The sequence below is a fragment of the Carcharhinus amblyrhynchos genome, chromosome 11 (genome assembly GCF_965287045.1).
Source record: "Carcharhinus amblyrhynchos chromosome 11, sCarAmb.v2.hapA, whole genome shotgun sequence".
In the NCBI taxonomy this organism is placed as follows: Eukaryota; Metazoa; Chordata; class Chondrichthyes; order Carcharhiniformes; family Carcharhinidae; genus Carcharhinus; species Carcharhinus amblyrhynchos.
Genome location: NC_137334.1, coordinates 17,600,740 through 17,620,520, shown reverse-complemented (window position 1 = coordinate 17,620,520; position 19,781 = coordinate 17,600,740). Strand labels below are relative to the sequence as shown.

At 44.0% G+C, this 19,781-nt stretch overlaps 1 protein-coding gene across 1 annotated transcript in view; it reads left to right on the top strand.

Annotated features, from left to right (window-relative positions):
- ube2g2 (ubiquitin-conjugating enzyme E2G 2 (UBC7 homolog, yeast)) overlaps positions 1-19,781 on the top strand; it is a 56,752-nt gene that overhangs the window by 20,869 nt on the left and 16,102 nt on the right. Inside the window, exons 2-3 of the mRNA XM_080198631.1 lie at positions 153-188; positions 3,977-4,022. Coding sequence (XP_080054757.1) covers positions 153-188; positions 3,977-4,022 — 82 coding nt within the window. The remainder of the gene's footprint in view (positions 1-152; positions 189-3,976; positions 4,023-19,781) is intronic.

Sequence of the window (19,781 nt, the reverse complement as noted above, 5' to 3'; positions counted from 1 at the left end):
CTAGCCTTGTGTGTCAAACAATGCATCCATTCTCTCCCTTTATTCTTCACATTTTGTGTTTGAAGCATGAATCGTAATATTGTTTGAAGGTTCCAGGGTAGTGGGCTCAGAGATTCTCTGTGTAAATCCACCTTTGTTTTGTCCATTTGCAGAATTGACACTCAATCCTCCAGAAGGGATTGTCGCAGGTAAGCAATGCCACATTGTTTAACTTACTATAATACAGCACCCTGTCCTCCACCTGTCTGCAGACTGTTAATTGTATTGTAGATACTAACACAAAATATGTATACCAGGCATATCTTTGAGTATGTATGACACACTCATTGTAATGAACTAGATTCTTCCAAAGATTCGGTGGCATGAAACCTTAAAGTCACTGGTCTCTTGTTATAGATTTCCCTGTGAATAGAATCTTGCATATTACATGATAAGTTTACCATAGCGTCATAGAGGTTTACAGCATGGAGACAGGCCCTTAGGCCCGACTTGTCCATGCTGCCCCTTAGTGTCCCAAACTTAAACGTAATTTATTTCTTATGTCTTTGGGTATGTTTTTAATTTGAAAAGCCTTGCCCTTCTACTTTGCCAGCATTTATAGACACTTGGTTAATCATAGAATCCCTACAGTGTGGAAGGAGAACATTCAGCCCATTGAGTCTGCACCTACTTGCATTGACATCTGCCTCACACAGGCCCTATCCCTGTAATCCCACAAGTTTACTATGGTTATTCTATCTATTCTACATATCTTGGGACACTAAAGGGCAATTTAGCATGGCCAATCCATCTAACCTATACATCATGGGACTATGGGAGGAAACTGGAGCACCCACAGAAAACCCACACAGACACGGGGAGAACGTGCAAACTCGATACACGGTCACTCAAGGCTGGAATTGAACTTGGGTCCCTGGCACTGTGAGGCAACAGCGCTAATCACTCTGCCACCTTGCCAGCCATAAGCCACACTTGAGACACAGTGGACCATTCTGGTCATCACATTGCTAAAAGAATGTGAAGGCACTGATGAACATTCAGAAAGATTTACAAAGCTTATGCCAGAACTGAAAGTGTATAAATATCAGGAAAGTCTGACCAGGTTGGGTCGTCTTTTCTCTAAGAAAAAGAAAGCTTCTAAGGAGTGACCAGATAAAAGTTTTTTTAAAATTATTAAGGAATTTGATTGATAAGATAGATGCTGAGAAAACATTTCCACTTGTAGGATAATTTGAGAGTAGAGATCAGAAATATAAGATGGTCACTAATAAATCCAATATAGAGCTCAGGAGAAACTTGTTTACCCAAAGGGTGGTTTGAATGAGGAGTGCCTAGTTGAGGTGAATGACTCCATTTAAGGGAAAGCTGGATAAATGTGAGAGAGAAAGATGAGGTAAGATGAAGAGGACTGGGAGGAGACTTGTGTGGAGCATAAAGGAAAGGAGGTTATGTTGCAGCTGTATAAGATGCTGGTGAGGCCACACCTGGCGTACTGTGTACAGTTTTGGTCTCCTTACTTGAGAAAGGATATTCTGGCACTGGAGGGGAGCAGGGAAGATTCACTAGATTGATTCCAGAGTTGAGAGGGTTGGCTTATGAGGAAAGACTGAGTAGACTGGGACTACTGCAGAAGAATGAGGGGAGATCTTAGAGAGGCATGTAAGATTATAAAGGGAGTAGATAAGATGGAAGCAGGGAGGTTGTTTCCACCGGCAGTGAAACTAGAACTAGGGGACATGGCCTCAAATTGTTGGGGAGCAGATATAGGATTGAGTTGAAGAGGAACTTCTTCACCCAAAGGATAGTGAAGCAGTTGAGGCTACCTCATTGTTTTTAAGGCAAGGATATAAAGATTTTTGAACAGTAAAGAAATTAAGGATTATGGTGAGTGGGTGGATAAGTGAAGCTGAGTCCACAAAAAGATCAACCATGATCTTATTGAATGGTGGAGTAGGCTCAAGGGGCCAGATGGCTGACTCCTCCTAATTCTTATGACGTTGGTATGGACCAGTTGGATGGAATAGTTTGTTTCTGTGATGTAAGTACTGTGCAGTTCTTTTAGGTAAAGGGAGATCTATCAGTTAGTATGAAGAATTTGCCATGGTGTATCAAAATATTTTTCCTTCACTCAGAGTGAGTGAGAAAGAGCCTGAATCTACTTAGATAATCCCAAAACAATGACAATTTACTTGCTGCTAATTGCCATCTGTAACCTGATGTTTCTTGTGTCTCTGAGGAGTCAGAGTTAAGTGTAGTCTTCAGCTAAAGTAGGTTAAAAGGCTGAGGATAATTGGATCAGAGTGCCAGAGACATACATTCAATTCTTATTTTTATATTTAAATATCCCTGCTTATGATAGGAACTGCCCAGATAAGCCTGCCACACTGTTTGGGTGGAGGGGTGGCTGTCGATGTTCAGCGTTTCAGCTTGTTACAGACTTAATTTCCTTCAAGTAGCCAGATCAAGTTTGGGAGTTTAAAATCAGCTGTTTATTACTAGCAATAGCAAGAGCCCTGGTACACCAGCTAGTGTGCGAGCCCTGAATACAGGTTTACATAAACAGATATACTTCCAGATTTGATTTCAAGTAATTAGCATTGCGATTAGCAATCAGAAAGATGCCTTTGTATAGGAGTTATCCATGTCTGTTCACAACCATTGATTAAGGTTACATCGTGCATGTGATGCAAATGTTAAAAACTAATTACAGTACATGCATGTATACTTAATTATAATATCCAATTTGTGTATAGGCTTGAGTAATCATTCACTGGCTACAAGTTGTTCTGAAGATCCCATCTTGTTTCTGGTTTTGTAGATATCAATTTTCTCTCCCATGTGCAGATGTCTGATTTAATCAATTCTCTCAGATTAGGAGTCTTTGATAGATAAATAAACCTACTTTCTGGGGTGCCTCCCTATGTTATCTGTAGGCCATTTAGTTGCCTGCACAGGTACTCATTGTTTTATAGTCTGTCAGCGTTGGCCTCTGAAGTTTTCTGCCTGAGAACTGACAGCTAAGTCTTATGTCCTTGAATCCTGCCTTGCGGCTAACAGCGGGTATGATTTTTCTGCTAAACTGAACCTTTCGAATCCTTTCACTAAGTCTGATTATTAAGTATGGCCACCAGCCCCTTCACAAACTGCACCACCGTTTGATGCTATCGTGGCATCTCCGATGAAACATAGAATCAAGAGTGGCCTTTCAGTTCCTTGAGTTCCTTTAGTTAGATCATGACTGATCTGTGTTTCATCCCCATTTACCTGCCTCGGTTCCGTGACCCTCAATCTCTCTACTATACTAAATCACATCAGTCTCTGCTTAAAATTTTTCAGTTGATTTTTAATCTCGAGTTTTTTGGTGGGGAGTGAGGTGGGAGTTCTAGATTTCCATGATTCTTTGTGTGAAGAAGTGCTTCCTGACATCACCCCTGAGCTACGTGGCTCTAATTTTAAAGTTATCCCACCTTGTCCTGACATTTATAATCCTGCAATTCTGGTATAACCTTTGTAAATCTTCCCACCAGAGGGAAAAATTTCTGTCTGTCTACACTATCAAATCTTTTAATTATCCTAAGCGCCTGATTAGATCCCTATTAATCTTCGATGAGATACTCAAAGGAATGAAGTGTGTGTGTAATTGGGTAAAGCTTGACGAGAAGGTTTTTAATAGAAGGAGGTAATCATGATTACTTATTTTTGCAAATAACGTCAGGTTAATTTGATGTCAATTAAGCATTATTAGAAGTGTTTGCCAGGTAATAAGAACCTTGTCTGTGGCTCTATTGATGTGATGTCTGTTTAAAGGCTAATCCTCTTGTAGAATGGCATGTCTCCTGTTCGCTATACAGGGGAATCAATTGTTTCAGAACGAGCTTCCAAATTAATTTATCTGTCCCCTTGTAGCTGGGCAGTGCTGGCGTTTCAGCGAATTAGAGGTTTGTGTCCAAACGATTCTGTTTTCTGCCATTCACAGGTCCCATCAATGAGGAGAACTTCTTCGAATGGGAGGCTTTAATCATGTAAGACGGAAAGCGTTTAAAGTTTATTTATTATTGTCACAAGTAGGCTTACATTAACACTGCAGTGAAGTTACTGTGAAAATCCCCCAGTCACCATGTTCTGGCACCTGTTTGGGTACACTGAAGGAGAATTTAGCAATCCAATGCATCTAACCAGCATGTCTTTCGGATTGTGGGAGCACTCAGAGGAAGCTCTCATAGACACGGGGAAAATGTGCAGACTGCGCACAGGCAGTGACTGAAGCTGGGAATTGAACCCAGGTCCCTGACGCTGAGAGGCAGAAGTGCTAACCACTGTGCTGCAGTGTCAGGGCAACAAGCTAGCGAACGGTAAAAGACCTGTAATGATTCCCTTCGATTATATGTTGAGATCACAGCCACACGTAGCAAATTATTCTTGTTGTGCATCTAACAGCAGAGGAACAAAATCTGATGTAATGTTGTGTCTGTATTCAGAGAGAGGACATTTAGCATAATCTGGGGAATATTGCAATCTTGCCATATTAACAACCACATAAAATTAGTTGTCTGCTGAACAATTTGTTAGCTTTGTAATACTCAGAACGCAAACAGCTGATGGACAAATTGACATATTGTTATTTCGATTCTGTGTGACGGAATGGGCTAGTCATAGAGAGTGACACAAACATAACCAGCCAGTTTCACACGCAGTGCAGCTTTGACGCACAATGGATCACGAACCTGGGATGAGCAAGGTACTCTGTCGAGAGTTGGTGCAAACTTGATGGGCCTAATGGCCTCCCACTGAGCTGTAGAAATTCGATGACATTGTTTTGAAGTTTATTAGTGTCACAAGCAGGCTTGCATTAACACTGTGATGAAGTTACTGTGAAGTCCCCTAGTTGCCGCACTCTGTTCGGATACACTGAGGAAAAATTTAGCATGGCCATTCTACCTAACCATGAGGTCTTTCAGACTGTGAGGGGAGACCGGAACACTTGGAGGAAACCCACATGGACACGGGGAGAATGTGCAGACTCCACACAGACAGTGACCCAAGCTGGGAATCCAACCCAGGTCCTTGGCGCTGTGAGGCAGCAGTGCTAACCATTGTGCTACTGTGCTGCCCCATTGTAGTGCGACCTGATTTTACCTGTCTCAACTCGCTGCTGAAACCCTCATCCGTGCCTTTGTTAGCTCTGGACTTGGTTACTCCATTGCACTTCTGGCTGCTTTCCACCCTTCGTAAACTTCAGGCGTCTGCCCATGTTCTCACCTGCACCAAGTTCTCCTCAGCCGTCACCCCTGTGCCTGTTGACCTATGTTGCATCCCTGTTAAGCAATACCTAGACCTTAAAATTCACACCCTTGTTTTTGTATCCTATTGTGGCCTCAACTCCTCCAGCCACACAACCCTCAGATCTCTGCGGTCTTCAAACGTTAGCCTCGTGAACAGCCCCAAATGTAATTGCTCCACTGTTGGTGGCTATGCCTCCAGCTGCCCAGGTCTGAAGTTGTGTAATTCCCTCCCCGTCTCTCTCCCTTTCTTTAAGATGGCCCTTAAAACCTACTTCCGACCAAGCTTTAAATCATCTGCCCTTATATCTCCCTGGGTGGTTCAGTGTCAAATCTTCCTTCGTGATGCTCCTCTGAAACACCGTAGCGTGCACTATTAGGTTAAAGGCACAAGTTATTGTACAAGTTGGCAGGGCAATATCTGTGAAATTAAAACCGTGCTGGAAATACTAACCAGATCAGGCGGCATCTGTGGGGAGAAAAATATAGTTAGTGTTTCCGTGCTGTGACCTTTAGCTAGTCTATGTAGTTTAGCAAGTCTGTGTGGCATTGGGATTCCCACCTTGTCTTGTTCCTTCCAGCTTTATCTAACCATCTCAAATCACCTTCCATTTGCTACTTGGTTTCTGCTGGCTGTTGAACCCACTGCCTAAGAAACCTAATTTGTATACAGATTTATAAAAGATGTGTGGGTTAGATGGATTGGCCATGCTAAATTACCCTTTAGTGTTCAAAATTGTGTTGGGTAGATGGATTGGCCATGCTAAATTGTCCCTTAGTATCCCAAGCTGTGCAGGTTAGAGGATTAGCAGGAAAAAATGTGGGTTTGGTGGAATTGTGGTCAGTACAGACTCGATGGGCCAGATGGCATTCTTCTAGAGTGTAGGGATTCCATAATTTATATGAGGTGAGAGACTTTACAGGGCAGTGGGCAAAAAGCAGATGTGTGGGACTACCTGTGACTGCCCCTTCAAATGGCCTCCTTCTGTGCCCTGAATTTCTGTGGCTCAGTAAATGAAATAGGTTTGAGATGGGCATTGATATAACTTGCGGGTCACTGAGTTAAATTTATATAATGCAGGATAAAAATTACAGGAAGAATTTTTTGTGTACTTTGTGTTTTTAAAAATTGGAATGCACCCACAGCAAGTTAACTCACTCAATGCAGCAGTTTCAACAAACAAGTCCATACAGTAAAAAATATGATGTCAAAATTGGCAGATAACCTGCCACGCGCTATTTAATCAGCGGAGTGGCTTTGACATTAGAAGACAAAAGGCATTGCTGATGAGAAGGTGGCCAGACTTTAAAATGTGGTTTGTGAGTAAAATTTGGCAATGTGTGGGACTGTGTGGAGCAGACCGAGTTCCAGCAGCTGAGTAATTGAAGAGAATTACCCTTGGGTTTGCGCCTTTGTTTGGGTGGGGATTTCTGATTATCAAATAATGGAGGGAAGCATATAGGAACATGCAGGGGCTAGTGAGCTGACAAGCTATTGTTTCAGTGCTATGCCTTCATAACTTGGATTTATGCCTCTTCATGTGTCAGTTTCTGAAATAGCTTGGAGGCGTCCAGTGATGTCTTCCAAAATTTACTCATTGTTAATATAGCAGAGAAGGAGGCCATTTGGCCCATTGTGCCAGTGAACTCTCTTGAAAGAGTTATGCATTGAAGGCCACTCCTTTTGCCCTTTTCCAATAAATCTTCAAATTTTGCTTTATATCCAGTTCCCTTTTGAAACTTATTATTAACTGCTTCTATCACCTCTACAGGTGGCACATTCCGGGTCATCACTCTGTGTAAAAACAAAACTGTCTGCCCACTGGTTAGTGTGCTGGTTCCTTAAATCTATCCCAACTGGATACTGACCCTCCTGCTAATGAATCTGTGTCTCCACATCTGCTGTATCAAAACCCCCGTGTCATTTTGAACATCATGGTCAGGATTTTGAAATTGTGTGGACAGAACAACATGTGTGAGGGAAGAAAGTTCACGAGGACATGCGCAAAGCGACGCTGGGAGAGTTTGGGCAAATGTGCAATCCCTCGCTGTAGCAACTAGGTTGAAGAAGCCCAAGTTTATAGGATCATAGCCTCCTTACAGTGCAGAAGGAGGCCATTCGCTCACCGCGCCTGTACCAACAACAATCCCACCCAGACCCTATCCCCGTAATCCCAACTGCTAATCTCCCTGACACTAATGGACAATTTAGCATGGCCATTTCACCTAAACCACACATCTTTGAAGTGTGGGAGGAAACCGGAGGAAATCCGGACATGGAGAATGTGCAAACTCCACACAGACAGTGACCTGAGGCCAGAATTGAACCCGGGTCCCTGGCTTTGAGGCAACAGTGCTAACTGCTTTGCTGCCCTTAAGAACCTTCCATCAGTCAGGGCTGGACTGAAGTCACAGGAAAAGAAAGGTAGGCCAGCCTTTGTTTCAAATTCAAGGTGCTTTACAGCTAATGAAGTATTTTGTGATTATTGTTATGATGTAAGAAATACCAGACAATTAACACAAAGTAAGGCTCCATAAACTGCAATGTAATAATGACTTCAGATTTTTTTTTTGGCAGAGGTATAAATAATTGGGCAGTGCACTTAGGCAAACCTCACTAGCTCTTCAAAGTAATGCCACGGGATTTTTTTTACACGCACCTGATAGGATAGACAGATCATCAGGTTAACGTCTCCTCCAAAAAAACGACTTTTCTAAAAGTACAACGCTCAGTACTGCTCTGTTGTATCAGCCAGGATTTTGTGCTCAAGTTTCTGGAGTGGGATTTGAACCCACAACCTTCTGATGTGAAAGTGAGAGCGCTATCCACTGAACCAATATCTGGCACTTGCAAAGTGTGCTACCTCATTTCGCTGCTCGGTCTCCAAGCTGACCATCTCGGTGTGGTACTATTTTGAAGGATTCATAGAATCCCTACAGTGCAGAACGAGGCCATTTGGCCCATTGAGTCTGCACTGACTCTCCAACAGACATCCCACCCAGGCCCTATCCCTCTAACCCCATGTATTTATTCCGCAATCTCCCTAACCTACACATCTTTGGACACTAAGGGACAATTTAGCATGGCCAATCCAGCTAACCTACACACCTATAGAATGTGGGAGGAAAGTGGAGCACCTGGAAACCCATGCAGATATGGGGAAAACGTGTAAACTCAACACAGTTTAAAGTTTATTTATTACTGTCACACGTAGGTTTACATTAACACTACAATGAAGTTACTGTGAAAATCCCCTAGTCACCACACTCTGGTGCCTGTTTGGGTACACTGAGGGAGAATTTAGCATGGCCGATGCACTCTAAACAGCACACTTTTCGAACTGTGGGAGGAAACTGCAGCACCCAGAGGAAACCCATGCAGACACAGGGAGAACATGCAAACTCCTCACAGTCATCCAAGTTTGGAATTGAACCTGGGCCCTTGGCACTGTGAAGCTGCTTGTTATAAATTAACCAATAATAAAAAAATTGCCTTCAGGGAGGCACAACAGTTCAATCAGATTGTAGATGCCTACCTTTTTGTTTGGGTAATTTTCCCATGTTGTTGTACTCATGAAAGTACATTGATACTAGTGATAATGTGAAGAGGTTCCCTTCTACCACGTACAGAAAATCAAATGTAATATCTGATTGGAAATAAATTGGTGTGTGTATTGAGGCAGATCTTTAAGGCAGCTATGGTTTTACCTTCCCTTCGTGGGGAAGTTATCCCTGAAAGAGACCGAGTGCTTGCAAGACAGACTGAATACATGCAAGAGTTAATTGAGCACAACAGATAAGAAGGAAAGCCAGCAGTTAAGAAGATGGTCCAACAATCATGAAAGCTGACAGCAATAAATAAGAATGATAAGGCCAGTGGCTTGGCTGAAATAGGCACCAACTAAATGAAAACTTCAGAACTTGGAATGGACATCATCCTTAATGAAGTATGTGATATTGGAGAAATCCCAGAGGGCCGTATAAATTGCACTCCCTGAGCACAGCAATTGAATGTGAACCCCTGATGAATCACACCACTGAGATCCTTCTTTGAGTACTGATAAGTAGGGCCAGGAGCAAGGTAAAGCCAAAAATTTCAGCTATTCAATGTGCTTTTCTGCAGAGGGAGGAGTGAGCAATGCTGGGCAAGATTCTCCGGCCTCTCCATGGTATGTTTCTTGCAGTTGTTGATTTGATTTATTATTGTCACATTTATTAGTACACAGTGAAAAGTATTGTTTCTTGCGCACTATACAGACAAAGCATACTGTTCATAGAGAAGGAAAGGAGAGAGTGCAAAATGTAGTGTTACAGTAATAGCTTGGGTGTAGAGAAAGTTAATATAAGATAGGTCCATTCAAAAATCTGATGGCAGCAGGAAAGAAGTTGTTCTCGAGTCAGTTGGTACATGACTTTGTATCTTTTTCCCGATGGAAGAGAGAATGTCCGGGGTGCGTGGGATCTTTAATTTTGCTGGTTGTTTTTCTCGCAGCAGGAAGTGTAGACAGAGTCAATGGATGGGAAGCTGGCTTGTGTGTTGAACAGCTTCATTCACAACCCTTTGTAGTTTTCTGCAGTCTTGGATAGAGCAGGAGGCATACCAAGCCATATGCGATGCAGACAAAACATGCCATTCGTAGACTAAGTATGGGAGAAGGAAAGGAGAAAGTGCAGAATGTAGAGTTACTGTCATAGCTAGGGTGCAGAGAAAGATAAACTTAATGCAAGGTAGGTCTAGTCTGAAGCCTGAGCAAGGAAGAAGGTGTTCTTGAGTTGGTTGATGCATGACCTCAGACCTTTGTATCTTTATCCCGACAGAAGAAGGTGGAAGGGTGTGTGAGGTTCTTGATTGCACTGGCTGCTTTTCCGAGGCAACGGGAAGGGTAGACAGAGTCAACACTTGACCCAAAAGCAAAAGTTTTTTTAAAGATTTATTTCCAGTCCACAAAATGGAAAAGAAAGCAGAAAGTGCTGGAAATGTTCAGCAGCATCAGTGAAGAGAGAACATAAGAACTAGGACCAGGAGAAGGCCATCTTGCTCCTCAAGCCTGCTCCACCATTCAATAAGATCATGGCTGATCTTTTTGTGGACTCAGCTCCATTTACCCGCCGGCTCACCATAATGCTTAATTTCTTTACTGTTCAAAAATGCCTTAAAAACATTCAATGAGGTAGCCTCAACTGCTTCACTGGAGAGGGAATTCCACAGATTCACAACCCTTTGGGTGAAGAAGTTCCTCCTCAACTCAGTCCTAAATCTGCTCCCCCTTATTTTGAGGCTATGCCCCATAGTTCTAGTTTCACCTGTCAGTGGATACAACTTCCCTGCTTCTAACATATCCATTCCATTCATAATCTTATATCTATCAATAAGATCTCCCCTCATTCTTCTGAATTCCAATGAGTATAGCCCCAGTCCACTCAGTCTGTCCTCATCAGCCAATATTCTCAAGTCTGGAATCAACCTAGTGAATCTCCTCTGCACCCCCTCCAGTGCCGGTATATCCTTTCTCAAGTAAGGAGACCAAACCTGTGCACAGTACTCCAGGTGTGGCCTCACCAGCACCTTTATACAACTGTAACATAACCTCGCTGTTTTTAAACTCCATCCCTCTAGCAATGAAGGACAAAATTCCGTTTGCCTTAATTACCTGCTGTACCTGCAAACCAACCCCTCGAGATTCCTACACAAGGACACCCAGGTCCCTCTGTGCAGCAGCATGCTGCAATTTTTTACCATTTAAATAATAGTCCATTTTGCTGTTGTTCCTACCAAATGAATGACCTTGCGTTTACCAATGTTGTACTCCTTCTGCTAGACCCTCACCCGCTCACTTAGATTATCTATATCCCTTTGCTGACTTTCAGTATTCTCTGCATACTTTGCTCTGCCACTCATCTTAGTGTCATCTGCGAATTTTGACACACTACGCTCGGTCCCCAACTCCAAATCATCAACGTAAATCATAAACAATTGCAGTCCCAACACTGATCCCTGAGACACACGACTAATCACTGATCGCCAACCAGAAAAACACCCATTTACCCCCACTGTTTGCTTTCTATTAGTTAACCGATCCTCTATCCATGTTAATACGTTACCCATAACACTGTGCACCTTTATCTTATGTACCAGTCTTTGGTGGGGTAACTTGTCAAATTCCTTCTGGAAAGCCAAATACACCACATCCGCAGGTTCCCCATTGTCCACTGCACATGTAATGTTCTCAAAGATTCCACCAAATTAGTCAAATGTGACCTGCCCTTCCTGAACCCATGCTGTGTCTTTCCAGTGGATCAATTTATATCCAGATGTCTCGCTATTTCTGCTTTGATAAATTCAAGCATTTTTCCTACTGCGGAAGTTAAGCTAACCAGCTTATAGTTACCCGCCTTTTGTCTACCTCCTTTTTTTTTAAATAGTGGCATCGCATTTGAGAGGAGCAAGAATCCTATATTTCAGCTCGATGACTTTTCATCATAAAATGGAGTTGATTAACATGTGACCCATCAGGCCAGCCCAACAGTTTCATTGCAAAAAAGTAAAGTTTATTGATTAGTCACAAGTCACACTGCAATGAAGTTACTGTGAAAATCCCCTAATCGCCACTATCTCGCGCCTGTTTGGGTACACTGAGGGAGAATTTAGCACGGCCAATACACCTAATCAGCATGTCTTTCGGGCTGTGGGAGGAAGCCCATGCAGACACAGGGAGAACGTGCAGATTCCACACAGACAGTGACCCAGGCTGGAAATTGAATCTGCGTACCTGGTGCTGTAAGGCAGTAGTGCTAACCACTGTGCTGTTGAGCTGCCCCAAGGGGATGGGAAGAGATGCCACTGGATAGATTGACAAATGGGAGAGGTCATTTAATATGAACAGGAACCTTCACTTTTATTATTGCTCGTCCCTGGACCTCTTCTCCAGTGAAGCCCATTATTGGTCCTCCTTCATAGCTGGTTTCCAGTAATGTCTGCTTGCTGCATTTAAAATACTTTTCACAAAACTCTTGTCCCTTTTCTTGTGGGAGTGGAAGGAAATAGCAAATGTTGGGCCAAAGAATTGCGCAGAGCGAATTAAACTTGTGGAATTCCCCATGTATCTGGCTCGCGTTTATAACTCTGTGTACATATAAACTTAAAAGAGTAGGGTTAAGCTGGATTTGAAAGGGTAATTATTCCTTCTCCAACCTGATCCAGGGCTGTTTTCCTCATTCCACAACTTTGGCAAACACAGAGGTTCAGCTGGGCTCATCGCTGGGCAGAATCCAGGTGCTGATTTTAACACGTTATTGGTTGCCGGCCCATGGATTTTCTTACTTTCCCATCCCCCCCAGATTGGCAACATTACAAACTTCCTCCTTTCATCTAGTCTGAGCTTTAACTTCTCAATTGCCACAGCTGGACCAGGTGAGTGGGTAGGAATATACAAGATGAAATATCATCGATGGAATTCTACCAGCCCGCCCACCACGGGAATCGGAGTGGGCGAGGGGCGGACAAGGGAAAGTCCGTTGACCTGGGTGGGATTTTCCGGTCTCTGGTCAAGCGAGGCCATAAAATCCCGTCCATCCAACGTGTAAGAAATATGGAGGTATTCACTTTGGTAGGAGAACTAGCACAGTAGAGTGTTTTTCTAAATGGTGAAAGGTAAGAAATGTTGGTATTCATGGGGATCTGGGTCTGCTTGTATATGAATCCTGGGAAGGCAAGTGGTATATTAACCCTAAAAGGGACACAGACAGCTGCCCTTTACATACTGTAGAGGACATCTGGCTGCTAGTTGATTGCTTTGCCCTATCCTCAAAGATGTTTGACCTAACAATATGTCTGAAGCCAACAGAGTTCTTGTTTCAACCCATACTGGCCAGGTCTTTCAAGACCCCACAATCTTTCTGAACGACACACCCTTCTGTTCAATATAGAAATTTGCCTGTCTGGGATGTATTCTTTCCAATAACACAACGCTGGATGACAAAATCAAGCATCACCTGGGGAAAGCAAGCTCAGTGTTTGTCAGCCTCTCTCAGATTTGGGAAAGAGCATGGAGTTTGCCCCAGAGCAAAGATCAAAGTCTGCCAGGTTCTTGCATCACTCCTTCATGGGTGCAAGACTTGATGTGGGAATGCCGGCGTTGGACTGGCGTAAACACAGTAAAAAGTCTGACAACACCAGGTTTTAGTCCAACCGATTTATTTGATAATACTCACAAGCTTTCAAGGGGACTGCCTCTTCGTCAGGTGAATGGAGTGTTCTGGCCTCAGACAGAGCATATAAAGCACAGATAGTTTAGAGATTACTGATTAGAATGCGAATCCTTACACCTAACCTGCTGTTCAAGACCTGAAGTGGCTGACAATGTGAGTGGAAGGAGCACTGATCACAGGTTACAGAGATGTGTATTGTCTCCAGACAGTACAGTAAGTGAGGTTTTGCAAACCCAGGCAAGTCACGGGGGTTACAGATAGTGTGACATGAACCCAAGATCCCGTCCTCATGTATGCGGAACTTGGCTATCAGTCTCTGTTCAGCGACTCTGCGCTGTCGTGAAGGCTGCCTTGGAGAACGCTTACCCGAAGGTCAGAGGCTGAATGCCCGTGACCTCTGAAGTGTTCGCCAACAGGAAGGGAACAGTCTTGCCTGGTGACTGTCGAGCGATGTTCATTCATCTGTTGTCGTAGCGTCTGCATGGTCTCCCCAGTGTACCATGCTTCGGGACATCCTTTCTTGCAACGTATCAGGTAGACAATGTTGGCCGAGTTGCAAGAGTATTTACCATGTACCTGGTGGATGGTATTCTCACGTGTGATGATGGTATCCATGTCGATGATCCGGCATGTCTTGCAGAGGTTGCTGTGGGAGGGTTGTGTGGAATTGTGGTCACTGTTCTCCTGAAGACTGGGTAGTTTGCTGCGAACAATGGGTCTGTTTGAGGTTGTGTGGTTGTCTGAAGGCAAGAAGTGGGGGTGTGGGGATAGCCCTGGCGAGATGTTCGTCTTCGTCAATGATATGTTGAAGACTCCGGAGAAGATGTCGTAGCTTCTCCGCTCCAGGGAAGTACTGGACGACAAAGGGTACTCTGTCCACTGTGTCCCGTGTTTGCCTTCTGAGGAGATCGGTGCGGCTTTTCGCTGTGGCGCATCGGAACTGTCGATCTATGAGTCGAGCACCATATCCTGTTCTTATGAGGGCATCTTTCAGGGTCTGGAGCTGTCTGTCACGATCCTCCTCATCTGAGCAAATCCTGTGTATACGGAGGGCTTGTCCATAGGGAATGGCTTCTTTAACATGTTTAGGGTGGAAACTGGAGAAGTGGAGCATTGTGAGATTGTCTGTGGGCTTGCGGTACAGTGAGGTGCTGAGGTGACCGTCCTTAATGGAGATGCATGTGTCCAAGAATGCAACTGATTCTGGGGAATAGTCCATGGTGAGTCTGATGGTGGGGTGGAATTTGTTGATATCATCATATAGTTGTTTCAGTGATTCTTCACCATGAGGCCAAAGGAAGAAAATGTCATCGATGTATCTAGTGTATAGCATTGGTTGAAGATTCTGTGCAGTGAAGAAGTCTTGTTCGAACCTGTGCATGAAGATGTTGGCATATTGAGGTGCAAATTTGGTCCCCATGGCTGTTCCATGTGTCTGGATGAAAAACTGGTTGTTGAAGGTGAAGACATTGTGGTCCAGGATAAAGCGGATGAGTTGTAAAATTGCATCTGGAAACTGGCAGTTGTCAGCATTGAGTACTGAGGCAGTCGCAGCAATGCCATCGTTGTGGGGGATGTTGGTGTAGAGCGCCGAGACATCCATTGTGACGAGGAGTGTCCCTGGTTCAACTGCTCCATGTGTGCTGAGTTTCAGTTGGAAGTCCGTAGTGTCGCGACAAAAGCTGGGGGTTCTTTGTACAATGGGTTTCAGGATGCCCTCGAAAGCTTGTGAGTATTATCAAATAAATTGGTTGGACTAAAACCTGGTGTCGTCAGACTTTTTACTGTGCAAGACTTGGGCCATCTACTGGTGTCCCATAAAGTGACGAGAAGTATTCTATATATGTGATTGGAGATCTAATTGTAACGTCAATGGCAGGACAAACTCCCCAGCACCAAGCTGCTTGCTTGCTTTTCTGGCACGGAGAAGCTCAGCTTCACAGGGTGGGTTGTGTGGTTCTCATGTAGTGTGACATGAACCCAAAATCCCAGTTGAGGCCATCCTCACGTGTGCGGAACTTAGCTGTCAGCTTCTGCTTCGCGATTCTGCATTGTCGTGTGTCTTGAAGGCTGCTTTGGAGAATGTTTACCTGAAGATTGGAGGCTGAATGTCATGACTGCTGAAGTGCTCCCTGACTGGAAGGGAACATTCCTGCCTGGTGATTGTTGCACAGTGTCCATTCATTTGTTGTCTTGTAGTAAATTTCCTTTGTCTCCTCCCCCAAGGCTTTGACAAACTTCCTAAATGGAACACACTACTCCAGCTAAGGCTAAATCAGCTGGTTTTATAAACTTTACACTGCCTTTTAGCTTCTGTGAAGATTGCTTACATTGACTAACACAGCAGCACGTAACCAACCCACTTAACCCACCTGCTCCATGTCAGTGTTCAAGCTCCACACAAGCAGATTCGTCCCATTACCCAATCTTTATCAGCATAACCTGCTGTTCCTTTCTGCCTCGTATGTTTATCCAGCTTTCCCTTAAATGCGACTATGCCATTCGCCTCAACTGCTACTAGCGAATCTGTGCTACGCTCCCTAACTAGCCACTATATCCTTCCTGGGATAAGGTGCTCAGAACAGAACCATGTTGTCCAACCCACTGCAGGCAAGTCTTCTGCATATTTACTACTTGTAGTAGCAAGTTCTCCATTCTAACCACTTTGTGAGTAAAGCCTATTGCATTTATTAGTGACTACTTCTGTTTGTGATCTCTAATTTTAGAAGTTAAAGCATTTTCTTTGTCTACCTTCTCAAATCATTTAATGTGTTAAAATCTCTGATACCATGCCCTGTTCAGACTTCGCTGATAGTTATAACCTCTTGGTATGTTATCATCTGTATTTTCCACCTTCTGCAGTGCCTCTATATCCTTTTAACAGTATGGAAAATGAAACTTTTAACAGTACTTTCAAGTGTGGTCTAATCAAGTTTAATAATTTTAATATAACTTTGGGATAAAATTGACACAACCATCGCATTCCTACAGTGTAGAAAGAGGCCATTTGGCTCATCGGTTCTACCTGACTTTCGGAAAGAGCATCCCACACAGGCCCTTCCCTCTGCCCTATCCCCATTTCCCCGCACGTTTACTTGGCTGATCCACCTAACCTGCACATCGTTGGACACTAAAGGGCAATTTAGCATTGCCAATCCATCTAACCTGCACATCTTTGGAGTGTGGGAGGAAAACAGAGACCCGGAGGAAACCCACGCAGACACGGGAAGAATGTGCACTCTGCGCAGTTACCTGAGGCCGGAACTGAACCCAGATCCCTGACGCTGTGAGGCAGCAGTGCTAACCACTGTGCTGTGTTTCCAAAAATTTTTATGGTCTTGTTAGGCTGTGTCACTGCCTTTATGGTATATGTATCTGTACGCTAGGATCTCTTTGCCCCTGCAGTTGTGCGATATCCAGGTGATGAATAGACCCAATGCTCTTGTCTTTGTTTAGCACACTCAGTGGTTGATGTGACAATTCTGAACAGTGCCAGGGCTGTAGAGCACTGTCATTGGAGCCTCAGTTGTGTAGTGCATCTTCAGTGGTCAGTTCCAGACCACTAGTTGTATATGGGTAATGGGCACCTTTGTTCTAAAGAAGCTGTACACATTGACTTGCAGCGCATGAAAAATAATCATCTAAAACAATTATTTGACAATGAGAGAGTGGTGCTTTTAACTTAAAGCCTTGAAATTAGAGCTTTTGAAGTGCTCTCTCTGATGCCTGTAAGCTGGAGTGGGCGGAGAGTCGAGCCCTATCTGAAGTGACTGGGTGGAACAGAAATTAATGAGGGAGTGCGTTTGGCCTCTTAAGGAAGGGGTTTCAAAGGCTCTGGCCAGGTTTCTCAAAGCCAAAGCTGCCTTTTAATGGAAACCTTATTCCGCAGTGATAGTAACCTGAGATGTTTGAAGTAAATGTTTATGTGCATGTGTATGTATGAGGGGCAGTGCTCCTGTATTGCGTTAGTCCTGTGTTCAGTTTTGGATACCTCATCCCAGGAAGGATGTATTGGTCAGTTAGGAGGGCTGCAGCGCTGGTTCACTAGAATACTACAGGGAGGACAAAATTTGTTTATTTATTAGTGTCACATGTGGGTGGCACAGTGGTTAGCAATGCTGCCTCACAGCTCCAGGGTCCTGGGTTTGATTCCTGGCTTGGGTCACTGTCTGTGTGGAGTTTGCACATTCTCCCCCTGTCTGCGTGGATTTCCTCCAGGTGCTCTGGTTTCTTCCCACAGTCCAAAGATGAGGTTGATTGGCCATGCTAAATTGCCCCTTAGTGTCCCGGGATGTGTATGTTGGAGGGATTAGTGGGGTAAATGTGTGAGGTTTCAGGGATAGGGCATGGGTGGGATTGTGATCAGTGCAGAGTCCATGGGTTGAAAGGTCTTCTGCACTGTAAGAATTGTATGATTTTTGCATGATTGAAGTAGGCTTATATTAACACTGCAATGACGTTACTGTGAAAATCTCTACTGGCTAAAGGAGGAACAAGGACATGAAAAACTGTCACGTGATGAATGGTTACGCTCTGGAATGTACTGTCTGAGAGTGTGGTGGAGGCAGGGTGACTCGAGGCATTCAAGAGGGAATTAGATTGTTCTCTGCAAAGGAAAAATATTCGCAGTTACGGGGAGAAGACAGGGAATGACAATGGTTGAATTGCACATTTAGAGAGCGATGCAGATGGGGTAGAGAATTCCAAAGATTCAGAACACACTGGGTCAAGAGATTTCTCACCCTGAGACATTGTATTCTAGTTCTGAACTTTGCGGACAGGGGCATCAGCCTCTACCCCCTCAGAATGTGATACATTTCAATGAGATGACGTCTCATTCTTCTAAACCTCACTGAGTTTGGGCACAGTCTTCTCTCTCCTCATAGGACAACCTCTTACTCTCTGGAATGCAGTCTGCTGTACCTTTCCTGAACCATAAGATGGCTGTACATGAAGATGAAAACTCCATCTGTGATTTCACCAAAGGACCATACAATTACAGCGAGACATCCTGATCCTTGTACTCCAACCCCCTTGCAATAAAGACCTTTATGACCTTCCTATTTGCTTGCAGTACTTGCATGTTAACACACCCAAATCCTTCACAACTCTGACATTTAAAAGTTTATCTCTGTTTAAAATAGAAACCTTTTTTCGATTCCCAGCATTTCACTCCATCTGCAGCCTCCTTTGTCCATTAACTGTCTAAATCACTGAGCAACCTTCCCACAAACTACTGCCCACCTAACTTTGTATCATTAGCAAAAAATGGATGCATTACACTCGGTCCCTTAATCTAAAACTTTAAAAACATTTTTAAAAACTTTGAACGATTGTATACATCAAGTTTAATGTAGAAGGAGGCCATTCGGCCCATTGAGTTTGCACCAACCACAATCCTACCAAAGCCCTATCCTATAACCCCATGCGTTTACCCTAGCTAGTTCCCCTGACACCTGAGAGAATTTAGCGTGACCAACCCACCTAACCAGCATGTCTTTGGGTAATGGAGGAAATTGGAGCATCCGGAGGAAACCCACACAGACATGGGGAGAAACTCCACTCAGGCAGAGTCCCAAGTCAGGAATTGAACCCTGGTCCCTGGCCTTGTGAGACAGCAGTGCTAACCACTGTGCCACTGTAAAAAAAAAGCTGTATTGTATTGTAGAAAATGCTGAGGCCACCACATCGGTGCTTTTAAGATGCATCTCAGAGGCAGACAAGATCTCTGTTCAATGCCCCGTCCGAAAGTCTGCAATTCTGACAGTGCAGCGCTCCTCAGTACTTCACTGTAGTGCCAGCATTACAGTGCTGACTAGAATGCTGGCCATGAGCCGGAGATTATATGATCACAGTCACAGTAGACGCTTCCTGAAGCCTGTTTAGTGACCTCCACACTGGGAAAGGTATGCTGGGCTTGGACAAGACAACTATCCTGTAATGATTCCCCCCGTACCCCCCAACAGAACTGCCAGGTGACTCTCCCTGTTTAACCACCCAAGGAGAATGTGGGATGTCTCTCCTGGGGACAGAAAGAAACCCACAAACCTGTTTGGCTTGGGATGTCTTGCCACATTAAAGGCGCTAAATGCGACTGGTTTTTGTTGGCTTTGGCAACATGTTCCTGCAACTCCTGTTTCCTTTCTTAAGATTTTATGTCTGTGAAATTGCTCTTTTTTTAGGGCTCAATTGCGGGTGTGGTTTTCCCACTGGCACTCAGCTGAATAAACAGCAGTGACCTATTTACAGCATGACTGAAATTGCAGTTAGTCCTGTCGATGGTGTGTTTGTATC